The sequence below is a fragment of the Lasioglossum baleicum genome, chromosome 2 (genome assembly GCF_051020765.1).
Source record: "Lasioglossum baleicum chromosome 2, iyLasBale1, whole genome shotgun sequence".
In the NCBI taxonomy this organism is placed as follows: domain Eukaryota; kingdom Metazoa; phylum Arthropoda; class Insecta; order Hymenoptera; family Halictidae; genus Lasioglossum; species Lasioglossum baleicum.
Genome location: NC_134930.1, coordinates 9053589 through 9081181, shown reverse-complemented (window position 1 = coordinate 9081181; position 27593 = coordinate 9053589). Strand labels below are relative to the sequence as shown.

The window sequence follows — 27593 nt, the reverse complement described above, 5'->3', positions numbered from 1 at the left end:
TTTATGCATAAGAAACTTTGATGTTTTTCTTTAGTTTCGTATGTTTAATAAGTGTTTAACAAGCGTGAAATCATCGTATTGACGTTCTTTCTTCATTTGATGTGCAGTTGGGATGCCGACCATGGAACCTCAGTCTGACCAGCGTGGTTGTTCTGGCGCTGTCGAACATGCTGCTGACTTTCCTGTTGCTGCAGTCGGAGACCTGTATACCGAGCGAGGGGCCCAGGGACATGGATGTAAACGTGATCACCGAATGGAACCTGGGCACCCTGATCAAAGAGCAGCAGCAGCAGTTGCTGCTGCAGTCGGAATGCGTGACGCAAGATTACCAACCGTTGCCAGTTGATGGACACAGCATGAAGCTGAACATAAAGCTGGGCAAATGGGACGCGCGTAAATTGTTCCGCACGTTCGACCATGTTTTGGTCGGGACCGGGTTCGTCGAGCTATCGCAGGTCTACCGGGTGTGCCTGGCCATGCAGAGCTCGGTAGAAAAGCTGCACTCGGTGGTCCAAGCCGCGCACCATTGGACAGGACCGATCTCAGTGGCCTTGTACGCAGCTGGCGACGAGGAGTTCGAAGTCCTTCAGAAGTACCTGGTCTATCTTAGGAGATGCTACGAGCCGATAAGGGAGAGGGTCGCGTTCTCCTTGGCCGTGCCAAACGTCAGGCCGCCCAAGAAGCAGCCGCGGGAGTACGAGCTGCCCGAGACGATCGATTGTGCCAAACCGGAAGCAACGTTGAACGAGCTGATGAACGGGATCTCGAACGAGCAGACAAACTGGAGGATCCGGAACGTGTACCCCCAGAACCACATGAGGAACCTGGCCAGGAAGAATTGCCAGTCTGACTACGTGTTCTTGACGGACGTCGACATCGTGCCGAGCTTCAACCTAACCGGCGCCCTCGACGAGTTCCTCAGGACTGATACCTGTGATAAGTGCGCCTACGTGATACCGACGTACGAGCTGGACTCGCGCGTGAGATTCCCGCAAAATAAATCGGAACTGGTACGGTTGGCCAGGAAAGGACTCGCCAGGCCGTTCCACCAGAAGGTCTTCATCCACAATCAGTTCGCCACTAATTTTACTAGGTAAGTGTTGTGCGAATCGGTTAGGACGGGGATGAGCAACCGTTTCTTACAAAATGCCAGCTACTTTAAAAATGTTGTGCGGGCCGCATGTAAGAACCTTGTGATAATACAAACACTGAATGATGAAATCAAATTATCAATTTATTAACACAATAAACCTAGTATAAAAAATTACAGAAATAAAACACTCATGAATAGAAATAGTATTAAAAAAACGGGGAAAGATATAAGTGGAAAAAGATTATTTGATGAGGAATTTGGTATTGCTTCTTTGCCATCAATTGGTCTATATTTACAGATATATATTTACTAATACGTTTTTAGTTCGTATAATTAGTTCCATTTCACACATGCTTTAAATACAAATGATTTAATACTGATTGTAATTTAGAATTGCACACGGTGTAAGGGACACTGAACTTGTTAATGACCTTTTTGCATATACTATAAATTCGACTTTCTGTTCTTTAACAAAAACAAACATAATTTTATTTTGACGCTATTTTCGGTTATAATTTACGTGATATACGGGATTGGAAGCCCTAGTCGGCAAACAGAATTATGAGCTGGATCGACTAACCTAATAATAAATTGTATACATATGAGATTCCATTAAAAGAAAACAAATTTAACCTTCACGTGTCCTCTACGCACCCTCATAAAAAACAATTAATCATTAATCATAAAATCATTATTTTAAAATTTAAAATATTTTAAATTAAATTTTCTCGTTTACAATCCTAGGTGGATCCTAGATACTTTCCCGAACCATAAGAATAATGGGAACGTGAAGACTGGTAAGGTGTACGTCAGCCACGCCGTAACGAACTTCGAATTCCTTTACGAACCTTTTTACGTTGCGAAAGACATCGCCCCACCTCATGACGAACGTTTCATGGGCTACGGATACACCAGAAATACGCAGGTATGTCAATTAATAATAACTCGACTGCGAATCTTCATGCAAAATAGAAATTGTCTGCATAGCTTATATAGGAAATAGAAGTTAAATAGAAATTTCTTTTTTCCTTTAATAATTCTGATAAATTCAATATGACATCGACATTCTGAAATTCATCCAACCTTTTCACCGTTTTAAATTTCATTTACTAAGCTTTGTCATGAATGCTTAAAATCCTCAGTCTTATAATAGGATTAAACTGATTAGCTCTAACAGTTCCTATCGTGTTTTCTTTCATGAACACTGTGAATGAAAATATAGTATTAAAGGGCGCTTTGAAGTTTTATTTGCTACTCATTAAAATCGTGAAAAAAATTTGTATAGCTTTTAAATATTCTTGTTAATTTTTCTAAATGGAAAACGCGCATACAGGAGAGAAATTAAAAGTATTGGGTAATAATAATACTGATAACTAAAATACATTTCATTGTATTATATGTATGTATTATGATATGCGACAAGGTGGCATACCTCAAGTGTGAAGAAAGCAGCATACGTGGACAACAGTATACAATTCAAATTTCAAATGGGATACAGAAAGTTGTGAAGATCAACTATGTATTATTATTTTTCCCACGATTTGATCAAATTGCAATTTTTCTTACTGCGTACAACGCTGAAGTCGTTTGGTTCAATTTAACAAAAGGTGCCCCCTGCACCAAATGACACAAGGATGACAAAAAATTGTTGTTCGAGTCACCAAAAATCCTTTTGGGAAACACGTTTTTAATGCAAAATGAGGCTACGTGCAAATTTCAGACGAGAATCCTTGCTAAATTGTTACAATATTTCATAAAGCGGGCTCGTTGCAGAATAAAACATTTGAACAAGGAAAGTAAGCAGCGAAACAAATGTTGATAGCGAGCGCGCGAAGCTAATCTGTAAAAACCCGGTTCATAACTGCTGCATGAGCTCCAATAATGTAAAATCACCAGGAAAAAAGTTGGCGAGCTCAACGTTTGCGTTTACGCAATGTTTGGTATGAATAGGTTAATACATATTTTGTGGCATATACGGGATAATGACAAAAGTTTCGTTTCGAAATTTGATTACGTGCCATTTCTCCTGCTTCAGACAGCATAAACGCTTCAACGGAATGTAAGGGCAATCGATTTGGCCTGGATCGATGCGATGAATAATTAGCGCAACAGCGTCGATCCACTACAATCTATTAGCCTGGTGCCGGTTTCTTAATTTCTGCACCTGTATCGGCAGTCTCCTGGCACGTTGCGATCGTGGGCGTTCGAAACTAAACGAGCCGGAATCGAATTAAAGTCGTCGGAACGGGGCTATATCTCGCGAGCAGCTTATTTTAATTACTGGCGCCGGTTTTTTACGCCGGCAGGAACATTCGAACAAATGAGAGTCCAGCGGGCGCGGGAGCGCCGCGCCGCGCGACCGGACGATATTAGAGCGCGGCGAAATGAAAAAAATGTATATTTGCACGGACATAGAAGGGTTCGCGAAACTGCACCCCGGTGTCTGTGTCCTCTGGGAAACCGAGGGTGATGCCGGGGCGGAGAGGAACACCGAATGAGAGCGCGGGAAGAGCACACGGGTAGTTTGAGAGCACGATACTCGAACGGGCAAATCCCGCGGCAACCAGGAACATTAATTGAATTACATATTATCATTGCCGCCGTTATCGTGCGATGGAGGCTCATTTTCCAGAACAAGCATTATTCAATTTAAACTTGATACATCTCGCGCCGTCTAATCGAACGTTTGCATATCGAGGACGCACCCTCTCCCAGTCCCTCGTGACCGCCGACCGTGTAAGGGGTAATTCGTGTTTCAAACTGTACTTTCCGGGCCCGTTATCAATTTACGGTGAACACCGCGGGCTAAACGTCAAACTAAACCGGCCGCACTGTGCGGCCGATCGCCGATCTAGCTGTTCAAAATTCAGAAGACCAGCGCGAGCAAGACACTGTTTACGCGACAGAACAAGTACGGTTTTTCATCCCTGCCCCCCCCCCATAACTTTATTTAACAACAAAAACTTAATAACTTTACTATTATAAAAGAAAATATAATTATAAAAAGAGAAAACACCAAACATTATGGCCACTACATGCTCTTTGACATAGATACTGAAAAATTCGTCATTGTCAAATTATGGAATTGTTGAATTGAATTGTTCAATTGTTGAACAAATTTGATGATGGGCAGTGGTAATCGAGTCGGAAACTTTCTTCCAGCTGTTCTATTAATCGGGAACTTTTTTCCGTGTAACATTTCGTTTATTTTCTCGTTTCTTTGTTATAATAAATGGAAGCTTATGTTATTTTGTTGTTTTTCATTCTTCAATAAGCCCCTTTTCATTTTCCCATCAGTTTTAACTCCATAAAGTAATATTTTATACTTCTAAATTGTCAATGTTTTCTCTAAAATCCGTATCAATGCCTCCGATCGGAAACATTCTGCCAGGGGTTGTATAGCATACTGCAGATGTCAATGTTCCATTTAAGCAATTTTGTTATCAATTTCTTCAAAGATACTATACAAACTGGTCGATCATATTTACCAGAGTGGTCCACTGTATGATGTAGCTCGGTAGTTTCAGTTTGGCTTCCAATTCAGTTTAAGTGCCAAGGGAATAGAGGTAGCTACGGAGCCATAGTTGAACATGCACGTTCTTGAGTCTCAAACTTAAGTACTTATCGAGTGGTCACTGTAATTGGAGAATAAGTTTGCACGTCATGCGCAGATGCTCGAGAACTCCAGTTGACGGTCGTTTGACTGTTTTTGCCATCAACGATTTGGTGGTTTTGCGACTTGTGGCTAACAACACAACTAGCGCAAGAAAGTGCATTTTAATCTGCAATAATAGATTGACTTGTTAGTAAAAACTTTTAACTAAATGACTTTGAACTTTATCAGGTCGCTTACTTTTCCGTTTCTGTCAGAAAGACGAAAACGTTTGCGACACCGGGTATTTATAGGCCGAAAGGCCGGGCCACACTCGGCCGCATGGTACGCGATCCATCCGGGACAAGTGGTTGCTCTCAGGCTCGGTTTTTCACGACAGATCTCAAATTTGGAACGGATTCACAGGCCAGACACGTTGAGGTGTCACACAAATTATCTACTTCGAATCGTGAATTGCTAACGACAATTCCGAACTTGCGAAACCCGCGCCATGTCCTGGACAGCTCGCGAACGGGCACAGGACTCTACGCGGAGCGCAGTGGGCCGGATCGAAGAATTTCGTGACATTTTGTTATAACTAGACTTTACGAGACTGCGGATCTTTATGCAAAATAAAAAATGTTTGCATTGATTGCAAGCGACGGGAGCCAAATAAAAATCTCATTCTTCTTCTAATTATCTTATTAAGGGCTAAATTATTCAAACTTGGCCGCTACCTAACACCTTTTATGGCCATTGGTTTAAAAAGTAACGGCCAAGTTTGAATAATTTAGCCTTCCATGTAACTCTTTAAAAATTAAATAGCGTTCTTTTAAACTATTTTTTACAAACGCTTTTTTCAGTATGGCAAGAGGTATTTCTAAACTAACGAACTTGGCCGTATTTTGTTTGATCTCACTACTTTTTACGGCCATGGGAACTTGGATCCTGTTTACAAGATGTTTTTGTTGGGATACAATATTTACTAGACATCATTTACTAAACTAATCCTTCTAGCCTTACAAAAAAATTGAAGTCGTTCCGTGCATTCGTAAAAAAGTTAATCTGGTTAAAAATGTGTGTGATCAGTTATGTGCGTAATTGTATGTATAGAAATGTAGATTTACTGTAATGGAGGAATCCAAGTTTAAAGAATAAGACATTTTCAAGTTCGATGCGGCACGTTTCCCGTTGTTCGGTCAATCTAAAATTTTGCATAGATTATTTGTTTAGCTGGTGTCACAATCGGGTTGTCCCGAAAAAACTCTAAGCTCGGAAAATAAGGTCCACCCTAGATTATATGTATAACGCACGCGAGCTCTTCCAAAGACAGTGACGTCTCGAGAAATGACCCCGTTCGCGGATTTGTCGTGGAAATAGCGAAAATTCCATCGGGCGGGCGAAAATCCGAGCGCGACGTACCACTGTGTGTTCGTAGAACGGAGTACGCCACGGCGACGACAATAAAACAGGTGTAAATCTACGTGGCCACGTAGCGTGGTAACACCGGCGTAAAACAACCCCGCGCTCCTTCGTATACAGCCGTGAATGTAAGCTGGTGTACGGCACTGTACGGTCGCGAAGCTTGACACGTTCTCCGACCCGGAACTCTGTACACTATCCTTCAAAAGTATCCACACAGTTCTATGAATGTAAGATAACTGACGATCTTCAGAGGCTTTAGTTCACATATTACTCGACATGTTTTGCACCACGTGGTCTAAACGGGCCATTTAGCTGCACAAAATTATTCTAGCATTATTTTAAGACTTAAGTCCGTAGTTAAGTAGGTCATTGGATTCATCTTGACATCAGCTACAACAATATGTAATAAAAAATACTTAGTGGCATTTAAAAAATTAACATGATCATATTTTTTTATTAAAAAAGAAAAGTTTTGTGAAACTTTTTTATTGGGATTTATAGACGACTGAGTATCGATTAACTTTTGTTGGAAACATTTCCTTGCCAGATTATCCGAAATGTTCAAAACATCGTGGTGACAATTGGACATTTGCATCGAAAAGCTTCCGAACCGACCGTTTTATGTAAGTGCTCATAAATCCCAAACGATAAAAGATAGCAAAAACTGATGCAAGTAAAAGTTATATCGTATTTATAGCAGAGTTGGGCAAAATGTAATTTCAATTACAATTACAATTACTTGCCAATTACTGTAATTTGAAATTGCAGAAATAAAATTACAATTACATGTAATTGTAATTGGTAATTGCAATTACTTGACGAATCACTGTAATTGTAATTGTGGTCCGCAATTACAATTACTGGTTGAGCCAAAGTAATTGCGATTACCAATTACAATTACACGTAATTGTAATTTTATTTCTGCAATTTCTAAGTAATTTTAATGCAATTACAAGTAATTGTAATTGGTAGTTGCAATTACAAGTAATTGTAATGGGTGGTTGCAATTACTTAACGCTAAAATGGCAATAAAGAAAAGTAATTAGATACCTACTTAGAACTCTTAAGAAATAGGTTCCCTTGTCACTTATATTGACAATCTAGTTTTCACTAGGAAATATTTATTATGAAACTTTAATTGTTTATATCTTCTATTGAGTAACTACACCTAATATTTTGCATACATAATTAGGGATCCATATACCAGCATCTCGCAAAAAATTATCAAAATCGAAGTAGGACACTTGGGGTCGTTCCCTTGTTAGTGGGCCAGAGTTGCAAGAAGCTACACAAAATTCACATTTCTATTAATTAAACATTATAATTGCTCACCGAGACCAATAACTTTCAAGTGGTTCACTTCCAATGAGATGCGTATAACTCTTTTCGAATGAAAAAATGTTCCGGCATTGATTAGGAGATATTTAATTTCAAAATGATGCAAACAGCGTTCAGACGAATCCTTGCTGAAAACATAATTTTCGAATCGGATTGTACAGATCAAAGACACCTGTTTTGTACGTGATTGAAACATCGATAGCTCGAATTCAATTCCGCTCGACTCGGTTATCGTAACTGCTTAATCTACCGAATATTCTGACAACAGGTAAGCTATTGCTTCGCTGACTTCTATTAGCGCGTTCGCTCGATCACTTTTTAATGGTATCGCTCGGCGTATTTTTCAATTGTTCGCCAATTTACAGAGACAATTGATTCCGGCATCCAGTGCCATCCCTTTTTTCAACGGCGCGATTCACCACGTTCGAAGTGATTGATTCCCTACCGTGATTCAGTTCTGCAGATAAACGCGCCCTCGAAAGATTCATTATTGTCGTATTTATCGAGCTCGGCGATCAACGTCACGAACAAATCGGATTGATATCTAATCGAGCCGACGCATCAGATTGATTGTAGCTCCTAGCCTGGAAATGTACTTCCTCTACGAGCCGACTGCGATCCTCTAACGCGGCCTACCGTTTTTATTTACCCGTTCTTCGATACCATAACACGCTGATCCTTGCGCACCAAGTCTTCCAACTGAAAGCTAGTGGGCACAACCGGCCGTCAAATCGAATATAGCGAACGTTGAATATATGTATTATGTTATGGTGAAATATCCTAAGCACGTCTGGACGCAGCGTTTTGCAATTTTGGGGGTTCTGATACTTCATTCGTCACGAATGCAAACTTGTGCGTCCAGAAACACAGCTGGATGTTACTACGAACGGAGTATGGATTGCAAAACTCTGCGTCCAGACGCGCTTAGGAGATTCCACCTTTACAATGCTCTAGGGCAGGTCCTGCCCACCTTTCGGCGCACGAGCCAGGTTTGGGTCGATAGAAAATTATATTTTCTGTCAATATTGAAGAACCGTTTGAACCTCTAGGAGGTTTACTGTCAATATTTCCTTCAATATCTGTTGCTTGTGAGACCGCGAAGTTAGAACACGGCTGATCCACCGAGCTCCCCTTCTAATGATCAGAGTTCCGTTCGGGATCGGAATTTCACAACTCTACTTATAGCGGCATATCGTGATTATCCGGAATCGTGGCGTGTGAAGTCAAAAGATTATTTTAACAAAAACAGAGAAGCAATTGCAATGCAAAAAATTGTTGATGCTGTTACGAGCCAAGGCAGCGATGCGGGAACCGAGGGGAGTTTGGATTTAGAGATATTTTGGGTCTACATAGGAAGACTACACGTAGGACTAGCCAATGTCTATTTCACCACTGGGTCGCCTCGTGTGGAACATAGGAGTGGACTAGCCGGTGTCTATCTCACCACCGAGTCGCCTCGTGTGTGGAATATGGAAAAGTGGACTAGCCGATGTCTATTTCACCACCGGGTCGCCACTGTAGGGGTACACGAGGACTAGCCGATGTCTATTTCACCACCGGGTCGCCTCGAGGGAATAAAGGAGTGGACTAGTCGATGTCTATCTCACCACCGGGTCGCCACTATAAAGGATAGGGTCGTGGTTCCGCTGTCTCGTAACTTATTAATTTGAATAGATACACCTCGAGCGGCAAAGGTGCATCGTCATAGAATACTAGCTACTGGAAGATCGAAAAGGAATATGCCTAATGGAAATGAACTCCGAATAGATTAATACAAGTAATATATTGTTGATAATAATTGAGGATACAAATGTTCAGTGTAAAGTGTCGCGGACTCGCGGAGTAAACGCTCTCAGTTCTGACGCACGGAGAAATGCGGGGGCGATCTACCACAGAATGCTCGAGAAAGACTTTAGCACCCGATCTTGCTTGACGTAACTTTCGACGTGGAACGATACGTACTGCGCGTATTCACTTGAATGAACCCAACTAATAGGAGGGATCCATGCCCTTATATAGTACCCAAAATCGGACCTAGCGATGGTGGGGGCCACGTGCTACTTCTGATTAGAAATGAATTCTTAGAAGTTATATCGCTTGCAAGAAGCCCCTCTATGGTCCGATTTTGAGTGAGCCCTTTGTTCTTATACAGGGTGTCTCAAAATTAGGTCCGGAGCCGAAAATGGGAGGTTCCTGAGGTCATTTCAAGCGACATTTTCCTTTGAAAAAATGTCGTCCGCGGCTTCGTTAACGAGTTATTAACGAAAAACACGGACCAATCAGAGCGCGAGCTAGACGCGTGCAGCCCGGCGCGCCGGCAACCGAGTGTCGGTGGCACGCCGCGATGTCGCAATGAACAAAAGTTTCTCGATGATGTGAATCCTCGCCAATTTCGATAAGCTTTGGATATGTTGTCAATACCATGATTCTGAACAACATTTCCCTTTACAGTTTCTGTCGATCGGCTTTAGTTTACGATATTATTGTAAAAATTTGTAATTGTAAATCGATCGATGTACTATTTTCTATCCGATTTCGATAAGCTTTGGATATGTTGTCAATACCATGATTCTGAACAACATTTCCCTTTACGGTTTTTGTCGGTCGGCTTTAGTTTACGATATTATTGTAAAAATTTGTAATTGTAAATCGATCGATGTATTGTACATACTATCTCCTCGCCGATTTCGATGAGCTTTATTTCATAGGAAAAAGATATTTAAAACATCGAATTTATAACATATTTCAAAGTCATCGAAATCGGTGAGGACCCACATCATCGGCAACTTTACCCGAACGATAGAAGAAGCACAAACTTATTGAATTAAAAACTCACTTATTCAGCCGTAAATCCATTTGACTACCACATACAACCACCACACTTTCACATAATTGTTGAACTCGTAGCACACTTTTATAACTCGTATCGATATCGAACGAAATTACTTACTCCGACGCGGAAAGAGTTCGATGCTCTTCGCGATGCCGCGCGAAACTGTGCTCTCCCAGCGTACAATGTATTCGATGAAGGCGTCGTTTAAAACAAATGAAATCGTTTCCAAGGAGATATTGATTTTTCGAGAACCATATGGCATTGATTTTTCGAGAATCATATGATTCTCGAAAACACCGATTCTTGACGAACGAACGATGCCATGGACGAGATATCTCGTGTATCCTTATGCACACACCGCTAGATCACGTATACGTACGCGAGGACTGCAAGGGTCCGGGATAGGGATTGCAATCCCACGATGCGGGATCCCGCGTCATTAGTCCAGTCAACGAAAAATCGTAGAGGAAAATGGAAGGAACACAATTTTCAACTTTGGGACTTTGTTTGGACTAGTTAGGAGGTAAACATACTAAAAGTCCCCACTCCTAGGAGGTGAGCGGGTGCAGGGGGCACGTAGAAGATCCCTTTTTCGGTTTTCCGCTTATATTTCGGAAACTATGTGCCCCCTGCACCCCGCTCACCTCCTAGGAGTGGGGACTTTTAGTATGTTTACCTCCTAACTAGTCCAAACAAAGTCCCAAAATTAAAAATTGTGTTCCTTCCATTTTCCTCAACGATTTTTCGTTGACTGGACTAATGACGCGGGATTGCAATCCCTAGTCCGGGATTAGACTTCTAATTTCTCAATAATGCAAAGACGGGGTTTTTTAGTAGTCAAAATCGCTAGACGAAAGATCAATCTAGGATGCGATCATTCTCAAAAGTCCTATTTTTACGATTACGAGCAATGGTTTTGCAATATTCGGCTGGATGTTGTCCGTCGAAGAGGCTAGAACGCCGCACAGTGGGACCTTTCGTCCAAATCGGAGACAAAATCAAAGAACTTTCGGTAGAAATGAGATATGTAGAGCGATGAAATATTTTTTAAATTAAAGCTGAAACTTTGCAGAACACGGGAAAAATAGGGAGATTATGGTAAGAACGTTTTTTAACGTTGAGAAAATTCATTAAACATGTAGAATTTCAAGAAATCTATTTTGCAATATCCTGAGGTCGTAGAAAAATTTTGAGACCAGATTTGAAATCAGCGTGAAAAAATCGACGGGAAATGAAGTACAGCATGTTCAGAAAAAATTTTTTCCGCGCGTGGTATTGGAAAAACCACAATTTTCACGAAATTGTGCAAGTTTAACGAATTTTCTCAACGTTAAAAAACGTTCTTACCATAATCTCCCTATTTTTCCCGTGTTCTGCAAAGTTTCAGCTTTAATTTAAAAAATATTTCATCGCTCTACATATCTCATTTCTACCGAAAGTTCTTTGATTTTGTCTCCGATTTGGACGAAAGGTCCCACTGTGCGGCGTTCTAGCCTCTTCGACGGACAACATCCAGCCGAATATTGCAAAACCATTGCTCGTAATCGTAAAAATAGGACTTTTGAGAATGATCGCATCCTAGATTGATCTTTCGTCTAGCGATTTTGACTACTAAAAAACCCCGTCTTTGCATTATTGAGAAATTAGAAGTCTAATCCCGGACTAGGGATTGCAATCCCGCGTCATTAGTCCAGTCAACGAAAAATCGTTGAGGAAAATGGAAGGAACACAATTTTTAATTTTGGGACTTTGTTTGGACTAGTTAGGAGGTAAACATACTAAAAGTCCCCACTCCTAGGAGGTGAGCGGGGTGCAGGGGGCACATAGTTTCCGAAATATAAGCGGAAAACCGAAAAAGGGATCTTCTACGTGCCCCCTGCACCCGCTCACCTCCTAGGAGTGGGGACTTTTAGTATGTTTACCTCCTAACTAGTCCAAACAAAGTCCCAAAGTTGAAAATTGTGTTCCTTCCATTTTCCTCTACGATTTTTCGTTGACTGGACTAATGACGCGGGATCCCGCATCGTGGGATTGCAATCCCTATCCCGGACCCTTGCAGTCCTCGCGTACGTATACGTGATCTAGCGGTGTGTGCATAAGGATACACGAGATATCTCGTCCATGGCATCGTTCGTTCGTCAAGAATCGGTGTTTTCGAGAATCATATGATTCTCGAAAAATCAATGCCATATGGTTCTCGAAAAATCAATATCTCCTTGGAAACGATTTCATTTGTTTTAAACGACGCCTTCATCGAATACATTGTACGCTGGGAGAGCACAGTTTCGCGCGGCATCGCGAAGAGCATCGAACTCTTTCCGCGTCGGAGTAAGTAATTTCGTTCGATATCGATACGAGTTATAAAAGTGTGCTACGAGTTCAACAATTATGTGAAAGTGTGGTGGTTGTATGTGGTAGTCAAATGGATTTACGGCTGAATAAGTGAGTTTTTAATTCAATAAGTTTGTGCTTCTTCTATCGTTCGGGTAAAGTTGCCGATGATGTGGGTCCTCACCGATTTCGATGACTTTGAAATATGTTATAAATTCGATGTTTTAAATATCTTTTTCCTATGAAATAAAGCTCATCGAAATCGGCGAGGAGATAGTATGTACAATACATCGATCGATTTACAATTACAAATTTTTACAATAATATCGTAAACTAAAGCCGACCGACAAAAACCGTAAAGGGAAATGTTGTTCAGAATCATGGTATTGACAACATATCCAAAGCTTATCGAAATCGGATAGAAAATAGTACATCGATCGATTTACAATTACAAATTTTTACAATAATATCGTAAACTAAAGCCGATCGACAGAAACTGTAAAGGGAAATGTTGTTCAGAATCATGGTATTGACAACATATCCAAAGCTTATCGAAATTGGCGAGGATTCACATCATCGAGAAACTTTTGTTCATTGCGACATCGCGGCGTGCCACCGACACTCGGTTGCCGGCGCGCCGGGCTGCACGCGTCTAGCTCGCGCTCTGATTGGTCCGTGTTTTTCGTTAATAACTCGTTAACGAAGCCGCGGACGACATTTTTTCAAAGGAAAATGTCGCTTGAAATGACCTCAGGAACCTCCCATTTTCGGCTCCGGACCTAATTTTGAGACACCCTGTATAGGCCTTTTGTTTCGACACATATCTCCGGAAGGGTCAAGAGTCACCAACAGTAGCGTCTGCATACGTAACAATGCATTGAAACAATATAAACTCCACTTTAAGGTGGAAGGTGACGTTCCTCCCACTATTTAACACGGTCGTACCACCACAAGTGCATGGCATTTGTTTCCATCTATGTATAGTGAATTGTTATGTTCCCACCATTGATGGTGCCTTAACACTTTACCGACCGGTAGCCTATTAATCGGCTTTTTACTTGCGTCTTGCTCTCTGTGGTCAGTGTTCCGATATGGTGCATCTTTTCTCGCGCATGCGCGGCCGAAACAGTAACGTATCTATATTAGGATGATGAGGTAGCAGAGCCCTGAGGCAGTTATATTGGTAGGAATATACCGAAACAATCTATTCCGGACAAAAAAACTCCAGGACGTGTCCTACAAGTTACAAAATATACACAAATACACATGTTATACATCAATTTTTCAGGATCAAATCATACCAATTTTTTAAAATTCTGTGGGCTGCTCAAGGTACTCCATTTTATCGAGAATCTAACTTTACTGAGGCTGAAATCGCCGCGCATGCGCGAGAACAGATGCACCATATCGGAACACTGTCTGTGGTGGCACTAGTTCGGAGCTCCTCAGGCGCGTTTCATAGTCGCTATTCGTAGCGCCTAGGAGAACTAGGATCGCCATGGGAAGCGAGACGCGCGGCCGGGTTGAGCAGGCGTAGCCTTCGAAAATCGGCCGTCGCGAGTAAGTAATTTCGAGCCCTGATCTAAACCAAAACAAAGCCGATGTCAGAGAAATGTTTACGGCCGAATGATCGGTGAGACCTGTATAGGACGTTCAACCGCTACCGGTCGGTAAAGTTAACACTTAACAGTAGTTGGGAAATGGACTGATTAATGGTGGGGACGCAGTTGGGCAGCTCTGCTCTCGAGCTTGTACTTGACCGAGGTTATGGAGTAACTGCCGTACGGACCTCCTTCGCGATCCTCCTGCCAGAAGGTTCGTCATTAGGGATGTGCGGGCCGGCTCATGTGTTGGGCGCCCAAATCGTCCAGTTGGCCGGGCTCAAGTCGGATGTTCGATTCATCAGACACGTTGCACAGTGGTTAGTTAGACCGAAATCGAGGCCAAAAGTAAAAAATTTTTGTTTTAAAATCTAGTTTAAAATAACTAGTTTTAAATCTAGTTTAAAATAGTAGTTTAAAAATCAGTGTAGTAGTACTTTATTTATAAAGTGCCAGAACACGCTTTTGTTACAACTAATATTTAATATGATATGCACTTCTGTCGGAGACACCCAAGTTCAAAGTTGGTAGTTTTAAAAGATTGGCATTTTCAACCATAATTGAAATTACCTTTGGGATTTATCATCATTAGATTGCGGATCTTTATGCATTTATGGCTTCTGAAAATTTTCAAAGAAGGCTAGAATACAGAATTTTATAAAATTTAGTCCAATTTTTATTTATTTCTAGATCTGCAAACGCTACTACCACGGATCTTTATGCAAAGTAAAAATGCTTTACAATGATTGTGGGAAGCAGGAATAAGGACTTTGTTTCATTAAAAGCAACATTACAACGTTTTTGAATTTTTTAAATCTAATAAATGCATAAAAAAAGATCTGATGTCTACTTCTTAAAATTCGTCTACAAAAATTGAAACTTGCATAAACATCCGCAGTCTAATCATCACGCAGTAACGCTGGTTTATTATTCTTGCTATTGTCGGGCATGTCCTAACTTAATATAATTAATATTTAAATAATTATACATACATACATAATATTTAAATATTTAAATAATTTTTGACACTAAAATCTTACATTTTTGGCTATCTGAAGTTATCTGATAATAATGTATACCAATAGAGTATACCTCGAAAATGTGTTCTAAAATGTTCTACTACCAAATATTTTTGCACATACCCGTCCGCCAGTTAGTTTTTCGTAATTTTGACATCATATTCATATTACACGGCACAAGAAATATGGGAATAATAATTTTCAAGAGAGTCCTATAATTTTTTCTTACGCATTCGCAATTTTGTTTTTTGTAATATTGATATCAGATTCAGAATCACGGACCCGAAAAACTCCAGAGTATTAAATTTAAACTAAATTGAAGTACTCCTTCCAATTTGACCACGTTTCGATGATTTCCGCCCACTGTACGTCGCGTCGGCGCGTCGGGCGGCATCGTCGCGTCATACGGGTTTGAAAGGTATCGGACAAGTTCGGACGAGCGAGTTACCGCGATTCCGGAAACCCAAGATTCAACTCTGCGTTCTTATAAAATAATGGTTATTCAAGATGCGCGCGTCAAAATTACGTCATACTCATGCCGCCGAGCGCATCCATTAGCGAGTGCGACGTCGTTATTGCGTTCAACCGGCCAATTGGAACGCCCGGTGAAAAGGCATCCGGTCAACTGACCTAATTACTGCCTGATCTAGTATCCAGATCCTTCTAGAAGGATCCTGGCCAATAAATAGAGTGACCGGTTGTCTGTTCACTCTCTTCGCAATTGTTCTCTCTGCGCTCTTAGCAATTTGTCCTTTTCAAACGCGATCGATCGTTCCATTGTGATCTGTGCTTTATTCAAACGGCAACGAGTACATTATCATAGTAGAGTAGATTATATATAAGAATCGCTTTAATTCAAACGAGCAATATAATTAAATTTCCTGCGCGTTTTCTTTATTTTAAAAGGTGACGAATCTCTCAGGAGAAACAAGTTATTGTAAACTGTGAATGTGCTTTATTAAAATTAGCGTTCGACACACGTGCGCGTTACGTAATCTTGAATCTCCTAGTTCCCAATTTACAATGGAACGCGAACTCGTTCACCGCGCAACGAGTAAAATCGAACTCGCTTTTGTTCCTCGCGAACAATGGTAATCATGGTATTTCATTTATAACTTATAAGGTGATTTTTAATATAACTTGGTTTTTTTGTAACTACAATAGGTATATTCCACTAACATATGCATAGTCTTTATTTGTATTAAAATTTGAAGTAATGAACGTTTCACGTGAAAAACTTAAAAGGCAACGTTTCTGTTATTATGAATTGGAAGTATGCACGTGTGTGTGCACACTTCTTTTCAAAATCTCTCGTTATAGAAGCCGATTGGAAACTTTTACCGTGAATTCTAGACGAAATATTGCTCCCGCGGGATTGTCACGAAGTTTTCTGTCAACTCAGCATTTGATTTGAAAATGGTCGACACTGACAGATTTTCCGTGTGACGTCACGAGAGGCGGCGCGGCGTGTCGTCTCATCTGATCAATAAGAAGGAACAAACAAAACGGGATGTTCTTGAAAATATTTCGCCCGCAACAAGCAGAACGAAGTTCCCAATGGATTCCGAAGTGACTCGTTTCAATATTGACCTTCCCGACGTTCATTTCGAAGATTGAGTTTCGATCGGCGGCGAAATTGGTTTCACGGAACGGCGCGGCGCGGCGCGGCCGCGTCTTCCGCTCGTCGCGTCGCGTCGTTGCGAGCGGAATGCCGGGACACGCGAGCATGGCCAGCTACGTCCAACTAGATCGCATCAAAGGAAAAGAAGATTGGCGGATTTCGCCTGAGCCAGCCTCTTCTTCGTCGATTGAGCAATTACCCCCGGCACGGCGGCCGCGCGAGGTCGTCAATCAAGAAGGAGGGTCGATCATCTGAATGGGCGCGATTCAACTAGTCCTCATTGATAGCGAGCGAAGCACGAAGCTGTTTCCACGAACAGCGACGAATACGACTTAAATTTCGTTGAAAAGATTAACAGGGTCTATTAAAAGTTTTCCAGGTTCGTTCTGCCGCGCCGATTCGCAGCCGAACTCCCAGACGAAACGTTTACCGTTCCACCCGATATTTCTTTCTTCCGCTCCGTTGCTGCCGCTTATTAGCCAGATAAAATCACTCATTAAACGGTTCTTGGTATTGATATCCTGTAATTAACTCGATCCCGATAGAGGGGCTTATCGTTTGCCTTGAATTTCCCGGGCATGGAAAGCGTCTGCGACCGGTAAATTAAGCTTCAATGAGACCTGTTAATGTTTTCATTCTATTGTCCTTTTTGCCGGAATAGGTATTCCTATACGACTGGCGCACCGGCATGCAAGCGTGGATAAATCATCCAGTGAAATTGAACAGAGTGTAAGGATTGCCGTAATGGTTGGGACACCGTATAAGTTTGGGCAGTCCTCTTTTCCACATTGACTCACTGAAAACACTAATGTCACGGTTGTGTCACGTCCAGTGGTTATAACATACATTTTCTGAATTAGATACTTACTCTAATAATGATGTACGAGAAATAAAATATCAAATATTATAATTGATAATTAATGTCGAACTATCGTATATTATACCACATTGCGTGCGATAGAATTAAGAAAACTCATTTTGAATTTAAATCTTTATTGAACGAATTAAATACGTAGCGAAATTTATTTCATTAAATGATCGAGTCATTTTCAAATATAAATTGTGAGCGAATATCCGTTGAAGCCTGTTCATCACTGAAGACTGCGTAGATTTTTCAGAACAATCGATGAGCGAATTTGAGAAAAAATATTAGACATTCCATTTAGAAAACTGAAGGTGGCCCTCATGTCTCGATAAAAAAGCTAAGTAATAAAAAAAGATTGCACTGTACACATGTGTGCCCCCAGGAAACCATGCAACTTTTGTTCGAAACATTTTTTCGTACATCAAATAACTTACGAGTTATCTGAGAGCGTCACGTTACGAGACTCGCCCTGTATTCGTGTAATGGGACCATAACTGTTATAACTAGACTGCGGATCTTTATGCAAAATAAAAAATTTTCGTGTCGATTTCAAGACACAGAAGCTAAATAATAATATTTTTCTTGTTTTAATTATTTTATTAAGCTGAAACTAATACGATGATATTTTTAAATTCTTTAAATACGTCCATTGCTTTAAATTCTATGCACCAGTTTTTGTTATAAATGCATAAAATCCGCAGTCTAGTTGTAACCAGGGACCATAACTGTTATAACCAAAAAGAAAAAAAGTCATAGAATAACAAGTATTTCATCGACTAAAATCGTATTAGTTACAAATAAGGATTATTACATATTTACATAAGGATTATACATATAAGTAACCGAAAATTTGTTTTGATCATTCATAACAGTTATCGATAAGAGAAATTTATTTCGATCGCTCAAAACAGTCATCAATGAGAGAAGTTCATTTCGATCGCTCATAACAGTTATTGATGAAGGAAATTTGTAATAATTATTATTAAATATTACAACTTTCAAATGGTACATAATTAATTAATTTCTCAATCAATTTCACAGGCTTGCTCCATCCGAAAAAGAGTAGACAACTCAATAATTAAATAAGCAACCAAAATGAATTTTCTCATCAATAACACTGTCCAACAAATTTCAACTTTTTAAAAGTATTTCGATTCCCACTATGCGATTCTTATAGAGTTTTCCGCTCTGATACCGAATCTGTTTTTCATTTTTTTCCTATACGTCCAGTTTTTAAGAAAATGGAGTTTAAAAGAAAGACATATTTTTCAACATTAAACAAATATTGCGATGTTATTATAAAAGATATTGAATTGTTCTTTACAGCAAAAGATTCTGTAGACTTTCCCGAATACAGTGATATCCAATATTAATACATTATGATTGTTTAAACATGTTTAAAAAATGATTAAAGACGGAGAGACACCACTTTTGCACCAATTTTCGAGGATGTTTCTCAATTTATCTCAAAAAATAAGGGTCCAGCAGAAAATCGAACTATACCACGCGATAGAGCAGACTTTTAAACATGTTTAAACAATCATAATGTATTAATATTGGATATCACTGTATTCGGGAAAGTCTACAGAATCTTTTGCTGTAAAGAACAATTCAATATCTTTAATAATAACATCACAATATTTGTTTAAAGTTGGAAAATATGATTGTTTTTCAATGCCATGTTTCTCAAAAACTGTGCGCATAGGAGAAAAATTAAGGACAGATTCGGAATCAGTGCAAAAAACTCTATAAGTAGAGGGACCCAACAGTAATTAGGAAACATAAAAAAAGTTGAAATTTGTTGGACGGTGTAAGTGATATGAATAGTCAAAGTATTAACAAGGTATGCGCACTATTGCGTGTTCATGAACATCTTTGCAAAGATGTAGGTGCAAAGATAAGAGTTGGTTGGGCAAAGAAATGGGAATTTTGTTGGTGTCTGACTGATGCGCTAAAATTTAGAATGTAATAGTCTTGTCTCCTGTCACTCGTATTTTCGTTATTGGCCAAACCGATCACATCTACAAATTGGATTGTACGACGAAGAGAGTGCTGTCGGGACTACGAAAGTGTCAAAAATGGGGTCAGACGAACCGAGCAAAGTAGGTATCTCTCTCGTCCCTGTGTCGTCCCGCTATCCGACTTGTCATCCTTGCGCAGTACATGTAACACGTAGTTACTCGTGAAGTAACTATAACAGTTTTCCTTGTAACACACGATAAAACTCGTATGTGGGGTGTATCAAAAAATATTATACAAGCTGTTAATCATCCCTATTTTCTACGCAAAAAATGTTCAAGTCGAAAATACACAATAAAATTTAATTACACGAGACCACGCTTTCTAGAAAATTAAATTAAAAAATATTTGGTGAGTACATTAACACTTGGCTGGCTTCTTTCTAAATATACAGGGTGAGTGACCTAACGTTATCACCTCAAATATCTTCGTTGTTGTTAAAGATACATTAAATGTCTTGAAGACAATATTCAATGGTAAAATGGGTCTAATACGATACCAAAAAAATCTTTGTTTTTATGTAATTTTTTTGGACTTTGAATGGCCTTGAGTATCAAGGTCTCCTTCATTTTTTAAAATGGAATTATCCTTTTTTAAACATCTACAATGATAGTCCCTTTCATTACGAATTCAGTAACTATAATTGTAGATGTTTAAAAAAGGGTAATTCCAATTTAAAAAATGAAGGTAACCTTGATATCTCTAAAAACAATGACATAAAAACAAAAACTTTTTTGGTGCCTTATGAGCCCCATTTCACCATTCAACTTTGTTGTTTTCAAAGATACATTAAATATCTCGAGGACAAAGATATTTGAGGTGATAACGTTAGATGACACTCTGTATAATGTGTCGAAGATCTAAAGAGATTTAGGAACATAAACGAACTAATAATTAAATAATGGGAACGATAAAAATGTCCAGTGTCAAAACGACACGAACTTTTTCAGTAGCTGATGGATCCACTCACCGTCGCACTGTCCCAGGACGATTACGCGTGTAACCATCCTTTTTCCAAAATCGCTTGGCTCGAGCTGTTCGAAATTCGCTGATGAATATGACAAGAAGATCCACGCATTAGGACCATACGTGACGATGCATCCGGGACGCCCAGCGAACTTCGGTAAACAGCATCGCATAATTTTTCCAGATAGCAGAAGTGCCACGTAAAACGAGCCCAGCGCGCGGGATCGGCAAAGTAAATCTGATAATTGAGCTTTATGCGATCGCACGTCGGTATAAATCCTCGTGAATAAGGCGTCCCTGCATAACGTGTCTCCACTTATCTTACATTGTCGATAGGGTGGCAGGATGAAGGTCCACCGGTGGTTAAAATGCCCGGTAACGAAGCTGGTCTACGAAACTACTGCATTTTTACAAATTCTACATCGAGGCTCGGAATCTCCGCTAGATTTTACATAATGTCGGGATTTATGTGGGCAAACTTTTTTACAGAAACGTAGGATAGTTATACCATTTATGGCCAGCGCCTTACCTCGAATAAAATTGTACAATTTAATGAGAATGTATTGTCGTTGGAGAAGCAAACAAAATTGTCAATCATTCTCATATTTTTATAATCTCAGATTATGGGAAGTTTTGCCACATCCGGTGTATTCACCTGGCTCCGTCAGATTATCACTTGTTCAGATCGCTACAGCATCATTTGGTAGACACACACTTCCAAACAGTTGAAGAAGTCGAAAAATGCCTGGCAGACTTCATCGAGTCAAAACCGCCATCTTTTTTCACCAAGGGATTCGTCGTCTGCCCGAGAAGTGGAAGAAGTGTGTAGAAAAACAAATAGAGACTACTTTCCCGATTAAAACATATACTTGTATTTTAAATAGAAAATATTGAATTTGACGAAAAAAGGCCGAGAACTTATTTGTAAACTTATTTGAGGATTTGAGTAAATCAAGGTATCACCGTCTATAAAACCATCAAAGACGGTCGTTTCCTAATTTTTCAAATATAACCTAATGTAACTTTGTGTCTCGTTTTTGGCGTGTGTTCGACTTTAATATCGTTTTAACTAACATTCTAACTAGAAAGTTGTAAAAACGATTCTTAATTAGCCTGTTCACTGTAGGACGTATAATAGGTTAGGCGAGGATAACGCTCCCTTCCCCTCGTTAAATTTAATCACGCGAATTCTCCAGGAAAACGGAGATCAAATAAAATGTAGTAGGTGACAGGGTGGATTGTCAGGATCGTAATGGTCCGCGGTGCCGATGCTAGTATGTATAGCGTCGATGCTGAAGCGTGAAATTAACCTGAACGCATTTCCCCAAGGTACACGCTACGTAAAACAATCCTCCCTGCGGTGTCCAGTTATATTACCCTTGTACTTTCTCTGCCACAATTACGATCAAAATACAATCGAGGTACCATATCAAGGTTTGCTTCAACGCATCAATCCAGTATTTTTCGAAAAAGTATTTATTGAAAATATCGGAAGATCGATTATAAATGTGAGAGTCGTGCAGTACCAGCCTCTCTGTAAGGGTTTATAGAATATCATTTATTAACACTAACCGTACCACGACCGGTCAAATGACCGGTTTCACATTTTTTATTTCTTAATTATTGAAATTATAAAAAGATGCTTCTATCACAAATCATTCAATAAATTTCTTTAGGTAAATATTACGTTTAGGCGAGGCTGCTCGGATGACTTTGACCGTGACATATGCCGTCAAGAATACCTTCCCGAGTAACTCCAACGAGGTTTCAGCCGTCGCTTGTCTTTTATTATAAAATTATGAACAAAAAGAGTTTGCCCTTTTTCCACGGTTTTGTCCCTTTCCAGGTTGTATTTTAAATCACAGTTATAAAACTCTTTTCACTGAAATCTGAGGAGCACACAGTGCTTATTTACAACCCCTGGCAGAATGTTTCCGATCGGAGGTATTGATACGGATTTTAGAGAAAACATTCACACAATTTAGAAGTATAAAATACTACTTTATGGAGTTAAAACTGATGGGAAATGAAAAGGGGCTTATTGCAGAATGAAAAACAACAAAATAACATAAGCTTCCATTTATTATAACAAAGAAACGAGAAAATAAACGAAATGTTACACGGAAAAAAGTTCCCGATTAATAAATCAGCTGGAAGAAAGTTTCCGATTCGATTACCACTGCCCATCCCCAAATTTGTACAACAATTACTGTTGGATGATTCTTATAGAGTTTTTTGCGCTGATTCCGAATCTGCCCTTAATTTTTCCCCTAGACGCACAGTTTTTGAGAAACTTGATTTTGAAAAAAAACATATTTTTCAAATTTAAACAAATATTGTGATGTTATTATAAAAGATATTGGATTGTTCTTTGCAGCAAAAGATTCTGTAAACTTTCCCGAATACAGTGATATCCAATATTAATACATTACGAATGTTTAAACATGTTTAGACAATCGTTAAAGATGGAGAGACACCATTTTTGCCTCAATTGTTGAGGATATTTTTCAGTTTATCTTAAATAATAAGGATCCGGCGTACAATCTAACTGTATCATACGATAGAGCAGACTTCTATCTTGAAAAACCACCCTTTAAAGCTTGCAACGTCGACGTTTTTTCGAACCACAAAGCAAAATATCTTCGCCCGACATGAGTTGCCGCCAGTGACGGGATGCGGCGCGCGGCGAACGGTCGTACTAATGGCGAGCGCCACTGGCGGGCGAAGATATTTTGCTTTTTGATTCGAAAAAACGTTGATGTTGCAAACTTTAAGGAGTAGTTTCTCAAGATAAAAGTCTGCTCTATTGCATGATATAGTTAGATTTTACGCCGGACCCTTATTTTTTAAGATAAACTTGAAAATATCCTGAACAATTGAGGCAAAAGTGGTGTCTCTCCATCTTTAACGATTGTGTAAACATGTTTAAACATCTATATAATAAACATTTATATAATATACATTATATGTATAATAAACATTTATATAATGTATTAATATTGCATATCACTGTATTCGGGAAAGTTTACAGAAATTTTGCTGCAAAGAACAATCCAATATCTTTTATAATAACATCACAATATTTGTTTAAAGTTGAAAAATATGTTTTTTTTCAAAATCAAGTTTCTCAAAAACTGTGCGTCTAGGGGAAAAATTAAGGGCAGATTCGGAATCAGCGCAAAAAACTCTATAAGAACCATCCAACAGTAATTGTTGAACAAATTTGGGGATGGGCAGTGGTAATCGAATCGGAAACTTTCTTCCAGCTGATCTATTAATCGGGAATTTTTTTCCGTGTAGCATTTTGTTTATTTTCTCATTTCTTTGTTATAATAAATGGAAGCTGATGTTATTTTGTTGTTTTTCATTCTTTAATAAGCCCCTTTTCATTTCCCATCAGTTTTAACTCCATAAAGTAATATTTTATACTTCTAAATTGTGAATGTTTTCTCTAAAATCCGTATCAATACCTCCGATCTGAAACATTGTGCCAGGGGTTGTATTCCAGAATACTTAATTTGTAGAAAACAAAAGACAACAGCCACTGAATATGTATGCAACATAGACCAGACTTTCCTATGAGCAATCTGCAGAATTTTCTGATCGACATAACCAAAAGTTCTTTTAACAATCACGTTTATACTTGATCGAATATTTTCTGCCAGTAGTAGTCTAAGTCGAAGGTATCGGACTCTATCCAGTCTTTGGAGGATAGAACGTTTCTGTGAAGTTTTCACACACTTGCCGGCGAAAGCTGAAAGACCATCGAGGTTTCTTCAAATAAAAGGCAGAGAGGATTTCTAATTTTTGAGAGCTGGTTGTTCGCGAACGTGAAATTCCTTCGTTGTGTATTCCGCCTTTCTCTTTGGAACAGAAATAATTTCAGTGTTTCGCTTGATAACCTTCCCCGCGAAATTCAATGCTCAGGTGCACCTGTGTCTATAAATAAACAGGATATTCGTTGTTTCGTGGGCGAGTATACGGCGGTTAATGATTAGTGCGAACACACATACCACCGACGCGGCGGAACGCTTTGAATTCTTGTTCGCAGCGCGAAAACACGGGAAACAAGCACAGCCGAATGGAGTATGCTCGCCGTGGCCGCACGAAAGAACGATTGCCGACCACGTCTCGAGAAATTTCGTAAATTTACATTAATACAACGCGCGGATATCGTTTCAAGCGAAACCGCCGCGCCACGGAGAGCGCGGCCGTGGTCGAGTTAAATTTCTCGGATGGTTCCGTTTGCTTTGGAAAAGTTGCAGCGGTTGGTAACCGTAATTTCAGATGCTACGTACAGCTTTGTCGAGCCCGTTACAGCCAGCTGAAAATACGAATTACTTGTTTGCTTACGAATTTAGAAAATCACGGGGCGAAGGAAGCTTGTGCGCTCCGTAAAAGTGTTTCCTTTTGGAACTAAAGACTTCTACGATTTCTTGTGTGAGGTACATTTGGGGTGGGGTGCACAAGTTTTCTTATTAAATCCGCTATTGTGTTTGTTATAAAGAATAATGTTACAACTACCCTTTAATTTGGAGCCGTTAATTGCAAAATCAAATATTACAGCTTGCCATTATGTCTCTTCGCTTTGCTAAAAGAATGTATATAATTATTAGGGATGTGCGGGTACCCGAAATGGCAGTCGGGTCGGGTCGATTCAGGGTCCTGGGGCAAGTCTGTGATTAAAGCAGCGGTAAATAACTCTGTGCATATTAACCCTTTGCACTCCGTTTTCGCCGATAATGCGATATTGGAAATATGAACGTTAAATCCACTGTCGCTGCTACGGCAACATGACTGTTTTACTTACATAGTGCTGGATTGTTGGTGTACTATATGAATCATAGGCTGGAGTGCTAAGGGTTGAGATGTCCAATCATCGGTTGTAATAATATTTCGATTTGTTATAAACACAGTTTACTAAACGCTGATTTGATCCCAGACTTGCCCCAACTTCAACTTCGGGTATCCGAATATTGAAAACTTTCGAGATCCGACCCAACCCGACCCGAGGATCGGGTCGCCAAAATTTCGAGTACCCGCACACCCCTAATAATTATACTGGGTTAAATGTTTTCAAAACAAAGTTGAATGGTTAAATGGAGCTCACCCGATACCGAAAAATTTTGTTTTTATGTAATTTTTAGAGATATCAGGGTCGCCTTCATTTTTTAAAACGGAACCACCTTTTCTTAAACATCTACAAATCGTTCTTTTTTAAATGTCTTGTTTACGGACGAAGCAACATTCAGTAATTATGGCTCCATTAATTTACGGAACGCCCATCATGGATCTGGTGATAATCCGCACTGGTTTCGAGAAATTGACCAACAAAGACAATGGAGCGTAAACATGTGGTGTGGTATCTTGAACGAGAAAGTAATCGGGCCATACTTCATTATCGAAATGATGACAGGACAAAAATATCCTCAATTTTTGCAAGAAGATCTGCCAATATAGGAAGTATCCCTCTAAAAAACCGCTATGATATGTGGTACCATCATGTTTTTCTATTCGTGACCTTGAATAACTATAGTCACTGAATTCGTAATGAAAAAGGGTGGTTCCAATTTTAAAAATGGACGTGACTTTGATATCTCTAAAAATATGACACAAAAATAAAAAATGTTTTGGTATCGTGTGAGCCTCATTTTACCGTTCAACTTTAATGTATCTTTGAAAACAACAAAGATGTTGGGGTACAAACGTTAAGTGAAACTACGATAAGGTTAAAAATATCATTTATATACATATACACACTCATATTCAGTACACGTGTACATATAAATAAATCGAGCACTACAGAACTCATATTACCTTTCTTTTTATTATAAGAAAATAGATATTAGACTTCTTAATTGTTTTGATTAGTTTTGAGGGCTTCATACTGCACATAGCTAGAATAAGGTTTGAATATAATTCAGCAAGGGGGGACAGAGGTCGAGGATGGGACAGAGATCGTAGATGAGGAACAATTACGAGTGAAATCATCAGTTTTTGGGTGTAGAAAGATTTTGGGACCTTTGAAATGGGTAGGAAATGGAAGACGTGTAGCTGTGTCATATTTCACACTTGGAATGATGTTGGTATACAAACACTAGTCTGTATTTCCAAAGGATAAATTCATTGTCAATGTTTTCGTGCCAAGCTTTCAAGTCTATCCACGTTTACTCAAAGACACAAAACATCGATCAGGTATAAAAATAACAACTTAACTGAACAAAGAGCATAGCTGATGCCGTTTAGTGTGTGTGTGTGTGGATCCCCTTCCCAAAGCCTAGATCCTAAAGTATCATACATCGCGTTTCACACGAAATGTCCCCGCACTTTTTGAACATACCTTGCAGATTATCCCGATTGTGGTGAATCTTCGCGGTTACTACGAACGTGTTAATGATTCGCGTGAAAGTCCGCCGTTTCGCCGCGGGACCATTTGTTCGGGTTTAATCGTTAGAGACGAGCCCGTCAGAGGGGAAACAGGATTCTTCAGCGAAAGCAAAGTGTCCGGGCCTGCTAATTAGTAAGATACGTCAACTCGTTATGTTGTTTAATGTAATCTGTGTTCTCTCGAAACTCCGAGCAAACTGGTGTCCTGCGAGGGGCTTCTGTCGCAAGAACGAGGAATGCTTTACACCCTGTTCGCAAGAATGCGACCCGCGGGACATTCTGTAAAGGAAATTAATTCTCGTCCACTGACTAATTAAGACGAATAATCGTGTGTAATGCACATTACACGAACAATTCAGTTTTAGTAATCAACGAGGCAAGTGCCTACGTCCAGGAGGCATTCGGGCATAATTCAACGCGAACGGCACCGGCGCGCGGCATGCGTGTTCCGCGTTCGCAGGACAACAGACAGCGCACAAATGGTTCTCACTTGATAATCCTTA

The 27593-nt window shown here is 39.7% G+C and overlaps 1 protein-coding gene across 1 annotated transcript in view; it reads left to right on the top strand.

Moving 5' to 3' along the window:
* LOC143216058 (beta-1,4-glucuronyltransferase 1) overlaps positions 1 to 27593 on the top strand; it is an 82381-nt gene that overhangs the window by 40553 nt on the left and 14235 nt on the right. The window contains exons 2-3 of the mRNA XM_076438792.1: positions 108 to 1093; positions 1838 to 2018. Coding sequence (XP_076294907.1) covers positions 108 to 1093; positions 1838 to 2018 — 1167 coding nt within the window. The remainder of the gene's footprint in view (positions 1 to 107; positions 1094 to 1837; positions 2019 to 27593) is intronic.